General features: G+C 45.8%; 1 protein-coding gene across 3 annotated transcripts in view; it reads left to right on the forward strand.

Annotated features, from left to right (window-relative positions):
• The window catches only part of LOC139280864 (A disintegrin and metalloproteinase with thrombospondin motifs 20), a 551,188-nt gene that overhangs the window by 207,571 nt on the left and 319,861 nt on the right, over window positions 1–23,756 (forward strand). For all 3 annotated transcript variants that reach the window (XM_070900621.1, XM_070900622.1, XM_070900623.1), the window contains 3 exons: window positions 9,003–9,108; window positions 17,959–18,105; window positions 21,715–21,856. In XM_070900621.1, coding sequence (XP_070756722.1) covers window positions 9,003–9,108; window positions 17,959–18,105; window positions 21,715–21,856 — 395 coding nt within the window. The remainder of the gene's footprint in view (window positions 1–9,002; window positions 9,109–17,958; window positions 18,106–21,714; window positions 21,857–23,756) is intronic.

Consider the following 23,756-nt stretch of genomic DNA (forward strand, 5'->3'; position numbering starts at 1 on the left):
TGTGTTGGTGATGATTGGGATGACTTTATTGAGAGACTACAGCAAAGTTTTGTCACTAAGGAATGGTTGGGACAGGATTCGGCTGACAAACACAGGGCTCATCTCCTGACGGTTTGTGGATCCAGAACGTACTCCCTGATGAAGGACCTTCTAGCGCCAGAGAAGCCGGCGGACAAGACGTTCGAAGAGCTAAGTAAGTTGATCGGGGAACACCGTAAACCGGTGAGCAGCATGCACGTGGCGAGACACCGGTTTTACATGCACCGGCAGCGAGAAGGGCAAAGCGTTCCAGACTTCGTGGCAGATCTCCTGCGATTGGCGAGCCTATGTAAGTTCCCAGATGCATGCAGAGCGGAGATGCTGCGAGACTTTTTTATTGAGGGCATCGGGCACGCTGGGGTTTTCAGGAAACTGATTGAGACCAAAGACTTGACCTTGGAAACGGCGGCTCTGATAGCCCAGACAATTATCTCAGGGGAGGAAGAGACCAGAATGATTTATGGCAAAAATCTTGGCTCAAATACGGTAAACGACCAGGGAGTCAACATTGTTAACGTGGCACACAGTTCTCTAGGCAGTCAAGGGCAATCGGACATGCCCCAGCATGCAGTCGAACCCAAAGGGGGAATTCAACAGAGACAATGGCTAGCTGAACGGCGATTCATGCCATCGCAATGGACAATGCAGCCAGTAATAGGGCCATCAACACCTGTTAATGGTGCGCTTAAGGACAGTTACAGAGACAGTCAGAGACGATCGACTGGTAATGGACCTTTTGTTTCCAATATACCTGCAGAAACTGCAACGTCAGTGGTCACTTGGCGCATATGTGTAGGAAGCCTGCAGCCAGGTTGATGTATGAGGAGGACGGGCCCGATGTAAGCCCTACGAGGCCAAATGAATACTGGGGGAAATCGATGGAAGCTGAAGTTCAGCAAGTTCATGTGGAGCACATATACAGTTCATATACCAGGTCGCCACCGATAATGATGAAAGTGCTCCTCAATGGCATCCCAGTATTAATGGAGCTGGACACGGGGGCCAGCCAGTCCCTGATGAGTATCAAACAGTTCGAAAGGTTGTGGGTGTTCAAGGCCAGGAGGCCAAAATTATTGCCGATTGACGCACTGCTATGGACATATACAAAGGAGATCATTCCGGTGCTAGGTAGCGCCATGGTAGTCGTTCAAGCCAGCCTCAAGCAGTGCAGATAATCAAACAGGGGATGCTCAGAATCCAACGGGATTCCCTACAAAGTCGCATATCACGCCTCCTGTTGGCCAATAGACCTCGACCACACTCGCTCACAGGGGTTCCACCCGCAGAGCTGCTAATGAAAAGGACGCTCAAAACTAGGTTATCCCTTATACACCCTACTATGAAAGAAATTGTTGAGAGCAGGCGTCAGTCACAATGTGACTACCATGACAGGAATGCGAGGGCGTGATGTATTGATGTCAATGACCCTGTTTTTGTCCTTAATTACGCTGCAGGGCCCAAATGGCTTGCAGGCACTGTGATTGCCAAAGAGGGGAATAGGGTTTTGGTAGTTAAACTTACCAATGGACAAATCTGCCACAAATTCGTGGATCAAATTAAAAGGAGGTTCAGCAACCCCATAGAAGAAGCAGAGGAAGAACACGATGTAGAGTTCACTCCACCACAGGTGACCGAACACCGGAACTAAGTGGAGGAGAGCCCAGTCATTGTGGGCAGTCTGGACAGGCCTGAGGCACCGCAAACAGCAGACACTCAGGCCAGCGCCCAACAACCGGAGCCCCAACTCAGGCGCTCTACAAGAGAGCATAAACCACCAGAGAGACGTAACCTGTGATCCCAAAGGTAACTGGTCACAGAGTGACTTTCTCTCAAGTATGAGCCTCGTGTGCATTTATACTGTATAGTAAGGACGTATCACAAAGGAAGGTGGTTGTGATTGTTGGAGGTCAGTCATCTCAGCCCCAGGACATCGCTGCAGGAGTTCCTCAGGGCAGTGACCTAGGCCCAACCATCTTCAGCTGCTTCATCAATGACTTTCCCTCCATCATAAGGTCAGAAGTGGGGGTGTTCAGTGCCTTTCACAACTCCTCAGATAAAGAAACAGTCCGTGCTCGCATGCAGCTTGGGCTGATATGTGGCAAATAACATTCGCGCCACACAAGTGCTAGGCAACGACTATATCCAATGAGAGCGTCTAACCATCGCCTCTTGACATTCAACGGCATTACCATCACCGAATCATAGAAACATAGAAACATAGAAAATAGGTGCAGGAGTAGGCCATTCGGCCCTTCGAGCCTGCACCGCCATTCAATGAGTTCATGGCTGAACATGCAACTTCAGTACCCCATTCCTGCTTTCTCGCCATACCCCTTGATCCCCCGAGTAGTAAGGACCTCATCTAACTCCTTTTTGAATATATTTAGTGAATTGGCCTCAACAACTTTCTATGGTAGAGAATTCCACAGGTTCACCACTCTCTGGGTGAAGAAGTTTCTCCTCATCTCGGTCCTAAATGGCTTACCCCTTATCCTTAGACTGTGACCCCTGGTTCTGGTCCCCCAACATCAACATTCTGGGGGTCACCATTGATCAGAAACTTAACTGGACCAGCCACATAAATACTGTGGCTACAAGAGCAGGTCAGAGGCCGGGTATTCTGCAGTGAGTGTCTCTCCTCCTGACTCTCCAAAGCCTGTCCACCATCTACAAGGCACAAGTCAGGAGTGTGATGGAATACTCTCCATATGCCTGGATGAGTGCGGCTCCAACAACACTCAAGAAGATTGACACCATCCAGGACAAAGCAGCCTGATTGATTGGCACCCCATCCACCAACCACCTTAAACATTCACTCCCTCCACCACCAGCGCACCGTGGCTGCAGCGTGTACTATCTACAAGATGCACTGCAGCAACTCACCACGGCTTCTTCGGCAGCACCTCCCAAACCACGACCTTTACCACCTAGAAGGACACGGGCAGCATGTGCATGGGAACACGATCACCTCCAAGTTCCTCTTCAAGTCACATACCATCCTGACATGTAAATATATCGCCGTTCCTTCATAATTGCTGGGTCAAAATGCTGGAACTCCCTCTCTAACGGCATTATGAGAGTACCTTCACCACGCGGACTGCAGCAGCTCACCACCACCTTCTTGAGGGCAATTAGGGATGGGCAATAAATGCTGGCCTTGCCAGAGACACCCACATCCCAGGAACAATTTTTTTTTAAATCCCCAAAGTACACTCACATCATTATTCAGTCCACTAAGTTGCAAACATCTACAGAAGTGGATGGGGTCTATGTGGTAAATAATTTTTACTTTTCACAACAAGTGTCACCAAAAGCCTCCAAAAATGTCACACCATCTAACTACAACTATATCTCCCCTTTGTGCCATCTACCTTACTTGCTTTAGCTCCCAACTTATTGATTCTATGAAGGGCTCCTTGAATTAAGCAAGACTAAGGGATGGGTGGCTGGGAAGATGTGTCTTGGTCCTTCGTGGACTGAGTTGACTGTCCCAAAGGGGCCCTCTTCCATTTGCCTATCTCCTGCCTTATCAAGAATAACTGCCCAGGTTTGGAGCACCCTCAGATACTGGCATTGGAGGGAACCTTGAAGAAGTAGTTGCACTATAATGAGAGACCACAACATCTGATACTACTCCTTGCAGTCCATTACTGCAGTGAATGGACTCGGATCTGCTCCTAGTCAGTATTATTGTCGACTGAATAGTTCTACTCTTAACTATCCAGTTGTAATTAGAGAATCTCTTGCAATGGTTTCTCTTCCCACTCCGGCACCGTTACTTCTGGAGTCTCCTGAGGATTAATCCTTGGGGCCCCCTCCTATTTCTCATCTATATGCTGCCCCCCACCCCACCAGTGACATCATCCAAAGACATGATGTCAGGTTCCACGTGTACGCTGACAAAATCTCGCTCTGCCTCCCCCACCACCTCTCTTGACCCCTCCGCTGCCTCCATCTTTAAGGCTGCTTGTCCAACATCCAGTCTTGGATGAGCCGCAATTTCCTCCAACTAGCCGTTGGCAAGACCAAAACCATTGTCTTCGGCCCTCACCACAAACTCTGTTACATTATCAATGATTCTGTCCTACTCCCTGGCTACTGGCACAGGCTGAACCAGACTGTTCGCAACCTCGCCATCTGATTTGACCCTGAGCTGAGCTTTCGCCTCTGTATCCTCTCCACTGACTCCACCTTGTCAGGCTGCTTCTCCCACGTCCAGTCCCAGATGAACCACAATATCCTCCGATTAAACATTGGGAAGGCTATTGTCTTCGGCCCTCAACTCCACTTTTCCGCCCATGTTATATAATGCACCATATTAATTGCAAATCACTGAGAACTCACATTGCCTGTCACAGTGGATTTTGCGAGTCTTGAAAGAGAGGTGTTGATCTGAGAGCAATGGTATGCATACAGACCTATGGGTGATAATAAGTATCCTTGCCAGTCGCATGCCTTTAACTGCATTCTCACGTTGCAAAGGAGATAGCATTTAGTGGTGAGTGCTACTGGAGAAGGAATACCAATCTGGAAAATGTTAAATCTGCAACAGGAGGAAACTGCCACAAACACTGAGGGCAAGCCCAGGAAATTTGCGTGTGTAACCATCAAGGTCACATGGCCAGATCAAGTTTACACCCCACCACTAACCCACCAATCGGAGGAAGACCCATCCCCTCAACCCCTTCTCTGACTGTCCTCCTACTGTTAAAGATCTGAGAGACTTTCTTACTGCTATGTTTTGCGTTTGTAGCTATGATTCACCAGATCCGTTTGAACATGTGTCTACAGTCTTATAATGATTCCAGTGAACCTCTTCACCTTTCTCCCTGCAGGATTTATACTGATTTTATCTTTACCTTCTTTCATTTCTGATAAACTTGTTAATCCATTCAGGGTCAGGCTATAGTTTGCTTACTCTAGGTATATTGTTATTCTGCATGTTCATCATTACGCTTTTAAAGAACACAAGAACATAAAAATTAGAAGCAGGAGTAGGCCATTAGGCCCCTCGAGTCTGCTCCTCCATTCAATAAGATCATGGCTGATCTTTGACCTCAACTCCACTTTTCTGCACTATCCCCATATCCCTTGTTTCCCTTAATATTCAAAAATCTATCGATCTTCAATATACTCAAAGACTGAGCCTCTACAGCCCTCTGGGGTAGAGAATTGCAAAGATTCACCATCCTCTAAGTGAAGAAGTTTCTCCTCATCTCAGTCCTAAATGGCCGACCCCTTATTCTGAGACTGTGACCCTGGTTTTAGACTCCCCAGCCAGAGGAATCATCCTCCCTGCGTTTACCCTGTCAAGCCCTGTAAGAATTTTGTATGTTTCAATGAGATCACCTCTCATTCTTCTAAACGCTAGAGAATATAGGCCTAGTATGCTTGATCTCTCCTCATAGGACAATCCCCCCATCTCAGGAATCAGTCTGGTGAACCTTCGTTGCGCTCCCTCTGTGGCAAGTATATCCTTCCTTCGGTAAGGAGACCAAGGCTGTACACAATACTCCAGGTCTGGTCTCACCAGGGCCCTATACAATTGCAGTAAGACATCTTGGGGCTGAAATGCCACCTTCCCTTAAGGTCTGTTACCACTGGAAATCGTCCGCTACGCAAGGGAGTGGAATGGCCGCTGATTTTTCACGAAAATTGCCTACCTGCGGTATCCCGGCAGTGATCCATTCCCCCCACTTCCACTCCTATGCTGCTGATCCGTCCTAAGTGCGTCATCAGAGCGCGCACCACTGATGTTACCCCCGAATGTGAAATTCCATGGAGAAAATCTTACTGCTGCCAACAGCTTTTTCTGTTGGTGCATTGTGTTTGCAGTGTTTATAAAATGACAGTGTGGCCGCCATTAAAGGGGAGGACGCACAGCCACGCACGCCATCTTATTTTTTTGTTGGCCGACTGCCAGGTCGGCCTGACAATTATGGCGGCAGCCTGGCACCCCCTCTTAGGTGCCAGGCCGCTGGCCCGGCCGAAACCCTCCATGGTGGCCCACTGGGCCTAACTAAACTAATCGCAGAGTTCGCAGCGGCCCTCCCATTTCAGTGATGTCGTCATCAGCGCTACACTGATGAGTGACAATGGTGGGTAGTCTGCCCGCCCCTACTTCTGCCCCTCAAGTGTGCGAACGTCCGCTCTCCACCATAGCCCCGCCGCATTATGACTGACTTCCGGCCCACTCAAAAAAAAAGCCAAAGAGCGGAATTTCGCGCCTGAGGCCACCGCATTCACCGCAGCGGTGAAAACACATCAAACCCGTTTCCGGCGGGGGGCAATTTCGGCCCCCTTTACTCTTACTCAAATCCTCTTGTAATAAAGGCCAACATACCATTTGCTTTCTTAACTGCTTACTGTACCTGCATGTTAACTTTCAGTGATTCGTGTTCAAGCACTCCCAAGTCCCTCTGAACACCAACATTTCCAATCTCTCACCGTTTAAAAAATGCTCTGCTTTTCTATTTTTTCTACCATGTTCTTGCCCACTCACTTAGCCTGTCTATATACACTTGAAGCCTCTTTGCATTCTCCTCACAACTTACATTCTCACTAGGCTTTGTATCATCAGCAAACTTGGATATATTACATAAAGGTGTTTCACTTGCCATTAACTGGTGTTGTAGAACAAGTACCTCCAATACTTAAACTTTTTCCATACTTCTTTGAGGCAAGCCATTATAAGATGAAATGTTCCTGGTTCCCGATCCTTGGTTTTTCTGTGGTTGCTCATCACCCCAAGGGAGCCATGACTTCCATTTTTTGTATGTTACACAATGTTGTAATTTAAAACTCTGCTTTTGAAATGGGACCAGCCATTTTAATTTTAATGCTGAGGCTCAAGGGAGAAAAGATTTTCAGGAGTGAAATTGGCCTCCGCCCCAAACGGGGTGGATAATTTGAATTAAGTGATTATTCTCCGCCTGAATCCCTGCCCTCTTTTTCTTTTTCAATGTGTTGGGGCGGTGTTTCAGGCGCCTGCGGAGTGGAAATGGGTCGGGAGTGGTGAGGAAGGCGGGCGGTGTCATCAGTGCCGCGGTGAGCACATCAGCGCGATGCGGACGTGCCGTGTCACGCTGACAACACCCCTTCCCTTCAGTTAAAGGGGGCGGGCCGCTACAAGCTCTGTAGCCACTTTAGTGGTGCCCACTGGGTCACCAGGGAGACCCTCGGCCAGGCCAGCGGTCTGGCACCCAAGAAAGGGTGCCGGACTGCCTGTTGGCGGCCTGGCCGAACCAGTAGCCGCCATTGTCGGGCCAACTTCAGAGTCGGCCGACAATTAAAATAAAATGGCGGCTGCAGCAGTGCACCCTCCCGTTTAAGGGCGGACGTGCCGCACAGCCACTGGCAGCTTCCCACCGGGATAAGCTGTCGGGGGCTCCGAGCGGTGGCGGCTTTGCTCCCGCGGGGCAATTTCCCTCATGGGGCAGAAAGGGGTCGCCGCCGGGTGGTAAGGGGTTGGCGCGTGCCCGACGAGACGGGAACACGATGGGGGGTGGAATCCGTTTCCGCCGCCCTCGACTCGGGGGCAATTTCTAATCGGTCGGCCCATTCACCTGCCCCGGGTCAGAAAAGCCTTAGAGGCGATAATGGCCCATAAGGAGGGGCAATTTCGGCCCCTTAATTTTCTCAAATGCCAATTGAACTTTTAACAAAATTTAATAAAGTTTAGTTGTGTTGCATTAATGTTTTTCCTTTAAAGTCCAAGCTAAACTTGTACATTCCAAAATAGATCTGAGTCTCAGGCATGAATTTTCTTAATTTTTAAAGTCTGATGTTTAATTAAGTACCGTTTTTTTTTTGGCATACCCCATTAGTACCCAATCAACCACGTTTTCAAGTAAAGAAAGTCTTTTGGTGCCATGTTCGAGTAGAAGTGTTTCCTATTAATAGTCCATCTGAAGAAGAACATTGGCCTATTCTGCTATCCTGGTTCAAGGAGGCTTATGGTGGCAAATGGCCTGGAAGGGAAAATATTGAAAATACTTTGCTTTTCAAATTAGTTTGCAAAATATGCAATTATAAATGGAAAACCCACATTTTCCTTATAAACATCATAGGCTGCAATGCCCTTGAGTTAAGGAAAGGGATGCTCCTGATAGAGTCACTGCATTTGTGGACCTTGGGTGAGATGTCCTTCACAGTCAGGTAGTGTTCTGCTACTGTTGAGACTGATAAGCAAACAAAGAACACTTGGATAAAATATTGAAGGATGACCATTGCCCATGGAATTGAACCCCATTGAGGAGGACAGGAAAAGACAAAATTGGAGAGAAACCTTGTGGTAAGGAAGTTCTCTATCTTTGGGTTGGAAAGGACCCAACAGGGCTAGTGCAACCTTGTAGAAACATATTGCTTTTGGTTCGTCACTGAATGGCACTGACGGTGCAAAATAATACTTAAGACTACTTAGCTAATAAGCAGTGACCTCTTAATAAGAATGGTATATACATTTTGATATGTCAAATGACAAAAGTCAAAATATTTCAATCTGTGATGACATGAGAACATTCAGGCTCGATGTGTAAACCTGTAACTTTGTTCTGACCAGCGATGGGCTGATTTTCAACCAAACCCATCATGCTGTGCTATGCAGTAGCAGGATGAGGCGATGTGCAATATTACAAGGAGCAAATATTAGAAGGAAAATCATCCTTTAGTCATATTCATGCATGTTCTAGCAACCTTTTTGGAACGGCGTTGGTTTAAAGTTATCTGTGCCACACTTTCCACCAGGTGTGGTACAGGGGAGCGTGATGTCGAAAAAGTGACTTCTTTATTACTTTTCGATTGGTTTTTTCTAGGAACTGGCAGAATGTATCTGAAGGCAGGCAACTCTAACTGCCCCATTAAAGGAAGGGCAAAGTTTAATTGCTCGTCTCTACCTGAAATATTGCAGTAAAGCTCCGGTCGGCTGCTACTGACTTTAAACTGTGTATTCCCATTCTTTTCAGGATTAGCAGAGCTTGGTACAATGTGCGATCCATATCGCAGCTGCTCCATTAGTGAAGAGAATGGTCTAAGCGCTGCTTTTACTATAGCGCATGAACTTGGGCATGTGTAAGTATGTTTGTTGTCTATCGCGCTGTTTCTCAGTAGGATAAGTGTGCTGTTCAGGTAATGGAGTTTTGCAAAATGGTGTTTTGCAACCGAATGTGATCAGGGCTGTTGTCTGATATATGATATTATGCTCTGCCGAAATACATTTGCTCGGCCTATTTGACTGTTGAGCGCTATTTCTATTTTGCTCCTTTACTTTGCACATACACCTGCCAAATTACAGGCCTGTAACCTACTGATCTTTCCCATTTAACTTGGAGCTTCTTTGTTATTTTTTGTTCTTTCCCCTTAGATGTATTGTGGTAATTATATGGCTTTGAAACTTGTTCAACCAGAAAATTGGGCATCGATTAAAGAACTTTGCGTACAGAATTCAACATAGAAACATAGAAACATAGAAAATAGGTGCAGGAGCAGGCCATTCAGCCCTTCTAGCCTGCACCGCCATTCAATGAGTTCATGGCTGAACATGAAACTTCAGTACCCCCTTCCTGCTTTCTCGCCATAACCCTTGATCCCCCGAGTAGTAAGGACTTCATCTAACTCCCTTTTGAATATATTTAGTGAATTGGCCTCAACTACTTTCTGTGGTAGAGAATTCCACAGGTTCACCACTCTCTGGGTGAAAAAGTTTCTCCTCATCTCGGTCCTAAATGGCTTACCCCTTATCCTCAGACTGTGACCCCTGGTTCTGGACTTCCCCAACATTGGGAACATTCTTCCTGCATCTAACCTGTCTAAACCCGTCAGAATTTTAAACGTTTCTATGAGGTCCCCTCTCATTCTTCTGAACTCCAGTGAATACAAGCCCAGTTGATCCAGTCTTTCTTGATAGGTCAGTCCCGCCATCCCGGGAATCAGTCTGGTGAATCTTCGCTGCACTCCCTCAATAGCAAGAATGTCCTTCCTCAAGTTAGGAGACCAAAACTGTACACAATACTCCAGGTGTGGCCTCACCAAGGCCCTGTACAACTGTAGCAACACCTCCCTGCCCCTGTATTCAAATCCCCTCGCTATGAAGGCCAACATGCCATTTGCTTTCTTAACCGCCTGCTGTACCTGCATGCTAACCTTCAATGACTGATGTACCATGACACCCAGGTCTCGTTGCACCTTCCCTTTTCCTAATCTGAACTTGCCCCATTTATTACATAAACTATGAACATAAACTATGAACTATGAACAATTACATAAACTCAGAACGTTGCTATATCAAGCATGAAGATGAGCAATGTGCAACTTTAGAATAACTCAAAATAAAATTACTAGTTCACAACAGTTTGAACTATTGATGGATTTATTGAGCCCAAATATGCCCAGGAGTTGCTCCGTTTTTTTTGAAGCAACTTGATTTTTCTGGAGTATCTTAAAAATCCCCATTCTGCACATTCAATTTGTGTCAGTGTAAGTGAGTTAGTTAGGATTTTTTTTAGTTTTGTTTTTTTTTTCAAAAGGAGGCGTTATCAGCCACCTGCACCCGTTGTGGCCATTTAAGCCACTTTGCACAGCTAATAGTTGCTCCAAACTAACTTAGGCCGGCGTATGTGGCCACTTGTGGCCGCATAGAAAAAGCTTGCGGAGAGTTAAGAAATCAGCGCAGGTAGGTACTTAATGACTTGACTAAAGAATGTGAATAGGATCAAACAGCTATACAGGACTGACAAACTTCGCAAAGTTAATTTACTATACAATAGAAGCATTCATGGAAGCTTAAACTACCAAAATAAAAGAAGTAAAGAGACAAAACTTATTTACATAATTTTTTCAAAATATCCAAATAAAAACAATTATCACAGCCCCCCCATCAAAACTCCCCCCCCTCATTAAAACTCTCTACACCCCCCAATCAAAACTTCCCCCCTCCCTATCTATCAAAACTCCTCCCCTCGATCAAAACACTCCCTTGCCCCCACCCACCCTCCCTCCCCGAATCAAAACTCTCCCCCCCCATCAAAACTCCCACCCCATATCAAAACTTCCCCCCTCCCCATCAAAACTCCCCCCGTCCCCGTCCCCCCCATTAAAAACTCTCCTCATTAATCAAAGCACAACCATCAATAAATAAAAAATAAAACTCAAGTCCTACCTCGGTCTGGGAAGTCAGCGGGCTGGCTGGCCGGTGCGGGAGGCCACTCAGCCGGGGATAGGGGAGGGACATCGGGTCCCACAGAAGCAGAGGAGCTACTGCGCATGCGCGAAACCTCCAGCGCGCATGCGTTGAGCTTCGCCCCCGAATTGAATTGCCATGCCACGCCAAACTATGGGAGAGGCCACAGAATGGCCAGAATGCGGGGACAACTTTCTGGCACATTTTTATCCTAGGAAGTCAGTGCATCTCATGTGAGTGCGCCGAAAAAGCGGGTGGGCCCAATTTGGGCCCATTAATTGGGGGAGGAGAATTGCCTCTATTATCCCCATTTCAAAATTATTTCAGATTTGTTTATGTAATAGAAATCTTAACTAAAGGTCACTGGGGCTTTTTTGTAACTACTAGTTCCTCTGATTCGCCATCCCACAACAATGAAATTGGGCAGCCAACCTGCCCGCACAGTTTTGTTGTATAATTCCCCTCTGGAGGCACATGAACAATGCAATGTGACTTGCTTCCCATTCTTTATCCCCTTTTGTCCCTTCTTCTCAATTGGAGAATGGCTCCCTTCTGCTCAATACCTCCCTTTGCTGTGAATAAAGCTGTAGTTACACCCAGTGCCCAGTGTGAATGTAGTTACACCCAGTGCCCAGTGTGACTGTAGTTACACACAGTGCCCAGTGTGACTGTAGTTACACCCAGTGCCCAGTGTGATTGTATCTGTAGTTACACCCAGTGCCCAGTGTGACTGTAGTTACACCCAGTGCCCAGTGTGACTGTAGATACACCCAGTGCCCAGTGTGATTGTATCTGTAGTTACACCCAGTGCCCAGTGTGACTGTAGTTACACCCAGTGCCCAGTGTGACTGTAGATACACCCAGTGCCCAGTGTGACTGTAGTTACACCCAGTGCCCAGTGTGACTGTAGTTACACCCAGCGCCCAGTATGACAGTAGCTGTAGTTACATCCAGTGCCTAGTGTGATTGTAGTTACACCCAGTGCTCAGTGTGACTGTAGCTGTAGTTACACCCAGTGCTCAGTGTGACTGTATTTGTTGTTACACCCAGTGCTCAGTGTGACTGTCTGTTGTTACACCCAGTGCTCAGTGTGACTGTATCTGTTGTTACACCCAGTGTTCAGTGTCACTGTAGCTGTAGTTACACCCAGTTCCCAGTGTGACTGTAGTTACACCCAGTGCCCAGTGTGACTGTAGATATGCCCAGTGCCCAGTGTGACTGTATCTGTTGTTACACCCAGTGCTCAGTGTGACTGTATCTGTTGTTACACCCAGTGCCCAGTGTGAGATTAGCTGTAGTTACACCCAGTGCCCAGTGTGACTGTAGTTACACCCAGTGCCCAGTGTGACTGTAGATATGCCGAGTGCCCAGTGTGACTGTAGTTACACCCAGTGCCCAGTGTGACTGTAGATACATCCAGTGCTCATTATGACTGTTGTTACACCCAGTGCTCAGTGTGACTGTATCTGTAGCCCTGAGCCTTGTCCCAGTTTGCCCATTACGCTGTGCTTTCACACCTTAAATCAAAAAGGAACCCAGGAACAGGAGAAGGCCATTTAGCCCCTTGAGCCTATTCTGCCATTCAGTGGGATTGTGGCTGATCACTAATCTAATCCCGTCCACCTGTCTTGGTGCCACATTCCTTTCTACCTTTGGCTAGCAAAATTCTATTGATCTCAGGTTTCAAATTATTAATTCAGCTAGCACCTGCTGCTATTTGTAGGAGAGAGTTCCACACTTCTACCATTCTTTGTGTAAAATAAATGTTTCCTAACTTCTCTCCTGAATGGCCTGGCGCTAATTTTAAGGTTAATCTCCCTTGTCCTAAATTTCCACACCAGCGGAGAAAGCTTCTCTGTATCTACCCCCATCAGTTCCTAAAAACCTCAATCAAATCACCCCTTAACCGTCTATATTCCAGGGAATACAGGCCTAGTTTATGTAATCTCTCCTCTTAATCTAACCCTTGGAGCCCTGGTAATATTCCGGAGAATCTGTGCTGCACTCCTTTCAAGGCCAAGATATCCTTTCGAAGGGGCGGTGCCCAGAACTGTACGCAGTACTCCGGATGTGGTCTAACCAGGGCTTTGTATAGCTGTAGCAAAACTATCTCATTTAGTTATAGAGGCTAACATCCATTAGCTTTTTGATTATTTTTTATACCTAGCTACTAAATTTTAATGATCTGTGAACATGGACCCTTCAATCTCTTTGGACCTCCACTGTTCCTAGCTTTTCATAATTTAAATAATACTCGGATCTGTCCTTTTATGGTCCAATATAGATAACCTCACACTTACCTGCGTTGAAATCCATCTGCCACAGATATGCCGACTCACTGAACCTATCAACGCCTCTTTTTACTTTAATGCTGCCAGCTACACTACTTACTATGCCACCAATCTTTGTGCCATCGGCAAACTTGGATGTATGGCTCCCTATTGCGTTAAGTAAGTTATTAATAAATATAGTGAATATTTGAGGTCCATCCTGTGAAACATTACTCGGCCGGAATTTTTAGAGGTAAGAACGGGAGGGTCGAAGGCATAGGGGGGAGGAAGTGAAAGTTGAAAAAAATGTGAACCCCAAACAACCTCCAATATGCCCACTTTCACTTTTAACTCAGGAGGCGCGGTGGCGGGGGTGGGGGGGGCGGTGCGGCGGAGGAGGGCTGGGGCGAAGGTGCTGCCAACCCGCTGCCAAGAGGTGAGCCGGCAATTTACATATTATAATGAGGCCTGAAGCCGCAACGTTAACCTGCTGTGCAGGTTTTACTGCAGGCGGCCGGCGTTCCTGGGGCTCGGAGATTCCTGGTGGCTGCAACAAGGTGGCCTCAGCCTGGGGGACAATCCTTGTGGAGCAGGAGGAGCAGGAGTGCTTCCTTCAGGCCCCCCAAGCATAGTGGTTATGTTGCTGGGCTAATAATCCAGAGACGCGAGTTCAAATCCCACCACAGCAGCTGGGGGAATTTAAGTTCAGTTAATTCAATAAATCAGCAATTGAAAAGCTAATGTCCGTAATGGTGACCATGAAACTACCGGATTGTCATAAAAACCCATCTGGTTCACTAATATCCTTTAGGGAAGGAAATCTGCCGCCCTTACCCGGTCTGGCCTACATGTGACTCCAAACCCACAGCAATGTGGATGACTCTTAACTGCCCTATGAAATGGCTGAGCAAGCCACTCAGTTGTACCAAACCGCTGCAACAGAGTCAGCACTGTGGGAGTACCTTCACCACACGGACTGCAGCGGTTCAAGGGCAATTCGGGATGGGCAATAAATGCTGGCCTTGCTGAAGAGCGATTTTAGTTGCATTGTGCTGTGTCACTGGAAGAAACAATGTGGATAATGTAAACCTTTTAACAGCAATATACAGTGGGGTTGTTTGTGGGTGCAATAATGGCAGTATAGAAATAACACAATAACAGAGAGAAAGCAGGTCACTTGTATTTCCTATCCTTCTTTAAAAGAAATTAAATAAATCCAGCAGAGTTGCTCAGTTGAAAGATAAGGGCAGACTTTGCATGAAAACATTGACAATTTAACTGGTATAGACTGCAGCAGCTGTAATACAAGTATTTTCCTCTAATATACTTGTTTTTAGTCTTCTTATGATTATAACTAAGATCATAGACAGTAGCAACAAATACATTTACATAATTCAATCATTAATCACAAAAAAGAAGGTTTAATTCCACAATCCAGCACTCAGTGGAGAGCTGTACTCACACGGAGACTGGTTGAGAGAATCATGGCTACTGATGCAGTTCATTCTCTGGCCCACGCTTCCTGTGAGCATGGAGTCCGAGACCATGGAATTAGCCCTAGAGTTAGTCTGTTGGGAAAACACTGCGCGATACTGTAATGTATTTGCTTCATGGGTTCTTTGCTTAAGAATTCATGGCAACACATTGCTAATAAGAACTAGCTAGTTTATTAGCAACGGTTTAACAATCACACTCCACATTACCAGTTCATCCACTACGTTCACAACTGCATGCCTCATCGTGGATGACCTAGACCCAATTGCCTGGGGTTTTATTGAGTCTTGTGAACATCACGTGACTGGCTAAGCCACTCACAATGCAATAGCTCTACAACTGTTTTGAGTTGTACCTGTAAATCAAATGTAATACAAGTGCCCCCTTATTAAAGGGGCACTAAACCAACAAATAAACAAATTAGACTTTAGGCATTAAACGGTCAAATTAAAATTTGGTTGCCGGGGGTGATGATGCACTCCAGTCCCTCCGGTGCCCACCTCTCGCGGAAGGCCAAAAGTGTACCAGTGGACACCGCGTGCTCCATCTCCAGGGACACCCTGGCTCGGATGTAACCGTGGAAGAGAGGCAGACAGTCAGGCTGAACGACTTCCTTGACCGCTCGCTGCCTGGACCGGCTTATGGCCCCCTTGGCCATGCCCAGGAACAGTCCTATGAGGAGGCCTTCCGACCTGCCTGCTCCCCTCCGCACAGGGTGCCCAAAGATCAGGAGCGTGGGACTGAAGTGCAACCAGAATTTGAGGAGCAGCCCCTTCAAATATTGGAACAGGGGCTGCAACCTTGCACATTCAGCATAAGTAGGGAACACGGACTCTTCCAGATCGCAAAAATTACAGGCGACCTGGGAGTCTGTGGACCGACTTAAAAATTGATTGCTTGGGACTGCTCCGTGCAACACCCTCCAGGCCAAGTCCCCAATCGATAGAGGGAGGACTCCCGTGTAGAGTGCACTCCATTGGGATCCCCGCCTACAAACCTGTGAGCTTACTCACAGGTGCATACATTACACATATCAACATTTCAATTGTTTTCATGACTACAGTGTATCTCTGTCACAGCAGCTATTATGTGGCAAACTGCCTGATATCTAGTAACACCCTAACTTGGCAATAGGTAGATGAAGATGAGCCTAACTTAACTGATTGGCCATTCTGAGCTGAACTGTCAAATAGTAAAAATCAAAACTTTTTAAAAGCAAATTTTATGTGGCTGGACAATGTTCTAGTATCTGGTCAGGGAGTTGAATGTTTCACTCCGCCGCTACCAGGTTGTGTCATCTGGACTCAGTTGGTTGCTCCCTTCCTCTGAGTCAGAAGGTAGTGAGTTCAAACCCTGCTCAAGGACTTGAGCACGTAATCTAGGCTGACACTTCAGTGCAGTATTGAGGGAGTGCTGCAATGTCCGAGGTGCCGTCTTTCAGATGAGACGTTAAACCAAGGTCCTGACTCCGTACTAAGGTGGATGGCATTATTTAATGAACAGTAGAGAGCTCTCCGGTGTCCTGGTCAATATTCCTTCCGACAGAATAAGAGGGATTATACTTCAGAAAAATGTAATTTGTTGCTTGTAAAATCCCGAGGAGATGAAGAGGTGTTATATTAAGGTGTTGCCTTTCTTTGTTGTCATTTATTTTGAAAATGTTAACATCTCTGTTAAAATAGTGAGAGTTATTTGAACATCAGAAATTCCGTTTTTCATATCACATACAGTTATTTCTTGGCTTGTGTTTCTCAACGAATCATTATAGTTGGTAGAGGTTGAAGATGGCTCACTGCAGTGGTACACTAATGTACTGGGGTAAATTGAAAACAAATATAATTGAAAACTGGACGTTAATCATGAATAATCAGTAGAAAAAGAGTTCGAGCAGTTATGACAAAAATAATTACATTTCTGGAAAATGAAAGGAACATAGGCAGTATAGAATAGTTTTTTATGCTGACACTCTTATGTATTGTTTAAAAGGTACATTCTTAATGTATGGGGGTAATTTTAACCTAACCCATCAGGCGAGAGGGAAATTGCAGGTTGGATCAATCGCCCATTTTGTAATCTGCCTAATTTTATTTTCAGTTTACTTTAATGGAAAATAAAATTGTGCAAGTTGTAAAAATGACACCCGATCCTTTTTGGTCAGTCTCCTGCTGGGTAGGTTAAGTTAAAATTAACCCCAATCTATTTCACAATATATCGTGTAATTTTCTATGTATATTAAAGCCTTGTGTCTGGCATACACTTCAGATATCAGACTGTAGTGTCAAAGGCATATAAAAAGGTTAGAACATCCTGGTTTCTTCTGATCTGGAGATGGAGATTTACAAGCAAGTGCCAATCTGTAAACTTCTTCCGCCCACATCAACGTTCTGGTCAGGCATGTGGATTTTTCTCTCAGCTGCTACTTGGTTAATTGTCACCGTTACTCAGTTGGTAGCACTCTTGCTCTGAGTCAAAGCTGAGAATTTACAGCAATTAGACTTCATGGGGCAGAAATTCGCCTTGGCCGGTGGTGTGAAACAGGCAGTTTGTCATTGGCCCCCCGCTGTAAACCATGCTGATATTCCCTTCCATTGGTTTCAGTGGAGCTGAATGTCGGGTGGAGCGTTTAACAGGCATCCTATGCAACCCGCCCCTTTTACCCTATCGCTCAAGGTGGCTTTCAACCCCTGTGGCTTTATAGGGATGAGACAGCATAAGCACAACTGCACCAGAATAAAAAAATCATCCATTTCATGCTCCTGTCCATGTAAAGCAGTGTCTCATCTGACATACTGGTAGCAATTTTACATCTATAATAATAATTGCATGTTACTTGCATTGCTCTGCCTTCAAGTCATTAAATGTAATGTGTTAAACTCTGCTCACACTTTTTTGGTATGTGTTAATCATTGTTCCAACTGTTACAGTTTAACGATTTATGTTTTGTATTTGACGCCCAGTAAACCAACATTTAATTTTTAGGTTCAACATGCCTCATGATGATAGCTTCAAATGCAAAGAGGCTGGAGTGAAACACCAGTACCATGTCATGGCTCCAACCTTGAACTACCACACCAGCCCATGGACCTGGTCAAAGTGCAGCCGCAAATATATCACCGAATTTCTAGAGTATGTTTGTTTCAGTTACTCTTTTCAATTTAATATTCCTGTGCGCGTGTAATGATACATTCATTAGAACATAACATAACATAAGAATTGGAGCAGGAGTAGGCCATGCAGCCCCTTGAGCCTGCTCCGCCATTCAATAAGATCATGGCTGATCTTCTACCTAAACTCCACTTTCCTGCACTATCCCTGTATCCCTGGATTCCTTCAATATCCAAAAATCTATCGCTCTCTGTCTTGAATATACTCAAAGACCGAGCCTCCACAGCCCTCTGGGATAGAGAATTCCAAAGATTCACCACCCTCTGAGTGAAGAAGTTTCTCCTCATCTCAGTCCTAAATGGCCGACCCCTTATTCTGAGACTGTGACCCCTGGTTCTAGACTCACCAGCCAGGGGAAACATCCTCCCTGCATCTACCCTGTCAAGCCCTGTAAGAATCTTGTATGTTTGACAAGAGGTACTGTTTGAGGTAGACCTGGGCGAGTATAACTCATTTAACCATTTGCAGTCAGCCTAATCTGGCAAGTGCCTCTGAAGTTGTCACACACACTTACCAGCGATGGCTTTTATCTTGACAAAACGATCTCTGTTCCTTTGCGTATTTTTCCTAGGAAAGAGGTATCGTAGGCAACCGAAGCAGTGGATTTTGGTTGCTATGAAGCCGAGTGGTGACCACCAACTGCCCTAAAAAAGCTTCTTTTCAAGATGGGAAATGTCATTTATAATTAGATTTTCCCCAGACATGACCCTTTGATCTTTTCTCCCTGGGCTCTGTCGATTGTGAACGTTTTATAAAAGCTTCCCTTATTGATGAGTGAAACTTAGCATCAACTTCACCCCTTGGTAGGTCGAGGCTAGGTTCCTTTGAAACACTTTGGGGCATTGAGGAACTGAGTAACAATTAAAAGTACAACAAAATTGCATGGAAAAAAAACATGTGAGTGCTGTCGATAAAATGACTATCTTTCATCTCTGCTTTGCTCCAAAGTACAGCAAGGGTAATCTACCAACGGGAGACGAGAGGGGGAAGGGGAGGTGACCTTTTGCCAAGCTTCCAACAATGTTACTGTGAAGTGACGGCAAGGTTGTGCATGAAGTTAGCCCAGAGATGATTGTCCTTTGATGTTGTATATCCCCCTTTCTCCCTGTGAAAGAAAGGGGGATATACAACTTCCAGTCATCACTTTCTCACTGTGGTACAGCTGAGTTCAGCAACTCTGGGGAGCCCGACATTGTATCTGTATCTCACTGCTGCTGTGGTGTCACAGGTAACTGGCCCTGCATATGTTGCGGTTAGGCTGCCCATCATCCATGTTTTTTTAAGTCCTCTCTTTTCACCTGCTACATTTCCCAAGTTAAAGAAAAAAACATGGTGTTCTTGTATCTGCCAATTTTCTCTCCACTCCTCACCTGAAGATGCTGAATCGTGCTGGGGTGTCGTTTTCTTTCTGCCACCTTGGGCAAGTGTCCAATTTTAACCTGCGTCAGTTTCAGGGGCCTGTTTGACTGTCAGGCGCAACACACCTGAACCCGTCACCCGTGGCATCCGCGCACACGCTCTTTACAGCATGGGTCACTGGATAGCGATCAAAAGTGAGAACCTTCAATGGATTTCCTCTTCCCCAGCTCAAAAACAGTAAGGCCAGTTGTAGCACTCCAACTGGCCGAGATCAACTGACTCGGCAGAGCACTTAAACCAGGGACCTTCCATTTCATATGGCTTAATGCGACACTAAGTTCTGCCTTTACCTTCTGGGCAACAGGGAAAAGTTTTTCCAGATGTTTCCTTATTAATTCTAACCTTCGCCTGTAAATAAGCATCAGAATACCATGAATGGAAGTGGATCAAAATGTGAGCTAATAAAATTATTGCGGATAACATACCAAGAGAAACGATGCATATTCTGTACAAGAAGGGGCTTTAGGTTTTATTTTTGTATCTCCGCACTCTTCCCTCGGAGAACAGTGTGAAGTACTGGAAGGATTTGCAGGCTGGTTAACAGGCCGTGATGTGAACGTTCCTTCCATGGCCATAACCATCTTTATACCAGCTGATAGGGTGGTTAGTCCTATATGGCCACAACCCATACGATGGGGGGTGCGGGGGGGGGGGGGCGGCACCCATGCCCACCAGACGCTGGATACCAACCCAGAATACAGCTCCAATCTCCACTCACCGGAACTGTCTGGAGTGGGGATTGAACTCTGCACCTTCTGATTCTGAGGTGGGAATGATCCAACCACTCCCAAAAATTTAGGTAAAGATGTAAAATATATTTGCCCAAATCCTTGGGTCAGCTTCACTTTAGAAAAGGCCGAGAGAGCAGAAAATACTTCTCGAGAGGGAGGAGAGATGGGTAGACATTGGAGTGCCCCAGACTACTCTTGTGAACCTCTTGGGGGCTGGTTCAAAAGTTGCATTGGCAAAGCTTGGACTAGATTATGAGGCCGCGATAGTTAGTACTCACTGTCTCAACTTGCATATGAATATCAGCTGCTTGGGCAGAGTGTGAGAGGGTCGATGGTGCCCGTGGAACCTTACCCCAAGCAGGAGTTGTCGGCTTCACATGAAGAGAGAAGACTTGGGACAAGTTGGTGAGGAGGGGAAAAAATATCGAAGTCTGATAACAGGATACGAGTAATCGGACATCGATATAAGCCTGCTTTCCCCACACAGTGAATCTCTGATCTTAGGCAGTCGGTTTTCAATGGGATACAGTATTTATTGGTGTCAGTGTGGGTCTCTGTTGTGCAGCTATCAGCTGCATTGTTCAGGGAGTAGATCATGGTAATGAAGCAGTGGGTAAAACCCCTCATAAAACACACAAACCTGTGACCTTCACCACCGAGAAGGACAAGGGCAGCAGGTGCATGGGAGCACCCTCCAAGTCATACACCATCGCGACTTGAGAGATATATTGGCTTTTCTTCATTGTCGATGTGTCAAAATCCTGCAACACCCTACCTAACAGCACTGTGAGAGTCCCTTCACCACATGGACTGCAGCGGTTCATGAAAAAGGCCCTCCACCACCTTCTCAAGGGCAACTAGATCTGGGCAATAAAAGGCAATAAAAAGCTGGCCTTGCCAGAGCTGTCCGTATCCCCAGAATAAATACTTTCAAAAATCTGAAGTGATGAAGTGGCTAAAATCCTATTTGATTTTGTCGTTATTTTAAATGAAGAAAGCTCTTCAAAAACAGGATTTTAATGGTTCCAAGTTGCAGCAGTTTTCACAGCAGGCTGTGACTCTGCAGATGCTGGCATGAGTTACTAGGTGCTTTTAAATTCACACGAATATCTCTCTCTCTGACATTTGGCATGCAGTGTTAGCACGGATCAGCTAGCAATCAGCATTTTAAATTTGACTCCCCAATCTAGGCAGCACATGATTTATTATATTACTAAGTGCTATGGCACATTTGTCATCCAGTCATCCAGAGGCCATGCATGCAGAAAGTGGGCAGCTTTAGGAACAAGACCCCGGAGATGGTGTGAACTGCTTGCCGAGTTTTCGCTCTTCTCCACCCACCCACAGCTCCCCACAAACCTCACAATTCGGACTGATATTTGACTGTAAAAGCCAATGGATTTTTCCTGTGTATTTCTAGCACTGGATATGGAGAATGCCTGCTTGATGAACCAGCGACAAGGAGCTACGACCTTCCGGCCCAGTTACCTGGCCAAATCTATGATGCCAACAAGCAATGTGAACTAATGTTTGGAGCTGGATCGCAAGTCTGTCCCTACATGGTGAGTTATGTCATACCTTTTCGCCTCGTGAAAGTGTGTGAATGTTTTATCCCAGGGCTGGTAGAACCTAGACTTTGACATTGATATTGCTTCCAACGGGAGCATTTATACCGTGTAACACGTGCAGGAACCCTAGAACCCCTGCATATGGCCAAGAGTTATACATGTACAGTTGCTCACAAATGAGATATTGAAGCAACTGCAGGCACATGAATGAATGCATGCACAGGTCTTATAAGCTTGGGTTTGTGATTCCACCATCACAGCCTTCTCCGTCATTGAGGGACAATCAGTACGCTCGACCACTCACTGTCACCGACCGTCTTAAATTGAATAGTAGTGCACACAAACTCATGTACTGTATCTTTATTATTTTTGTTTCATCCAGTTTTCTCTTCTCCTCCACCCCTGTCCTTGCTCTCCCAGAGATGATGGCAGTGCTCCAGGACCTGACTCAACTGGCCTTACTTACCTGTGAGCTAATCCCTCAAGCCTAGAGTTTACAATTGACATTACTTAAAAGCTGATCATAAGAAGCTTGGCTTCTGTGTCAACAGGCGATTCGACCTCAGAGGACATCGCAGTCAGCCTCCAACCTTGTCTGGCAGCTTACATATATGCACTTTCCAGTAAGGGTCTCGCTTTGAAAAAGAATTTTTCATACCAAATGGGGACTCTCAATTCAATTGTACTTAAGAACTGACATGATATTTTCTTTTAATGTGTGCCAGTTTAGCTCAGTTGGTGGCGCTCTCGCCTCTGGGTCAAAGACGTGTGGCTTCATGTCCCATAACAGGACTTGAGTGCATAATCAAGACTGGCAATACAGTGCAGTCCTCAAGGAGTAGCGTATTGTCAAAGGCCCTGGACCAGGACTTCTGACTGATCATTCTCCCTTCCCTAGCCCAGCAGCTGCTGAGGCCAATTGTAGTTCCCCAGTTGCTGTCACAGTTGAGATCAGTTAACGTGGGACATTGTTGTTGGTATGGATCAATGCCTTTAGCCATGATGTCTGGAGGTGAGATAGCTCCTGTACCTTCCTTCATGCTGTTGTGTTTTTATCTTGCAGAAGCTCGGGGCTGCAAGGATTACATTGTAATCAACAATTAGTGACAATTGTAATGTATTTGCTTCATGGATTCTTTGCTAAGAATTCATAGCAACACATCGCTATTATGAACTAGTTGGTTTATTGGCAAAGGTTTAACAATCACATTACACATTATCAGTTCATCCACCAGGCTCACAACCACCTGCCTCATCGTGGATCCCCGAAACAAAATTGGCCGGGGTTTTATTGAGACTTATGAACATCATGTGACTGGCTAAGCCACTCACAACTCAACAGCTCTACAACTATTTTAAATTAACAGATAAATCCGAGTGCCCCCTTATTAAAGGGACACCAGAACCCACAAATAAACCGAATAAAACTTTAAGGGGAACCTTAACGAATAAAAGTAGTGCCAGTCATGGGATTCAAACCCTCGCCCCTAGAAAGGCAGCAGAATTCACCAACCTTTAACAACAGTAAGGATTAACAGTCCCTGAGTCTGGCACCTTAGACCACTCAGCCATCCTGACAACTGGGCACTCAAAGCTCTGCAAATCTGTGAGCATACTCACAGGTGCATACATTAAAACAATGATAGCTAATATTTATCCCTCAACTAACACTTCAAACAGATTATTCAGCTGTTATCTCATTGCTGTTTGTGGAGCTTGCTGTGTGCAGATTGGCTGCCGTGTTTCCTACGTTACAACAGTGACTACACTTCAAAAGTACTCATTGGCTGTAAAGCGCTTTGCAACGTCATCAGGTCTTTCATTCTTTCCCGTTGAGCTGCCTTTTCATTTTGACTGTTGGTGATGAGGTCGTGACCCACCTGTACAGGTCAGC

The sequence above is a fragment of the Pristiophorus japonicus genome, chromosome 15, assembly GCF_044704955.1.
Source record: "Pristiophorus japonicus isolate sPriJap1 chromosome 15, sPriJap1.hap1, whole genome shotgun sequence".
Classification (NCBI taxonomy): domain Eukaryota; kingdom Metazoa; phylum Chordata; class Chondrichthyes; family Pristiophoridae; genus Pristiophorus; species Pristiophorus japonicus.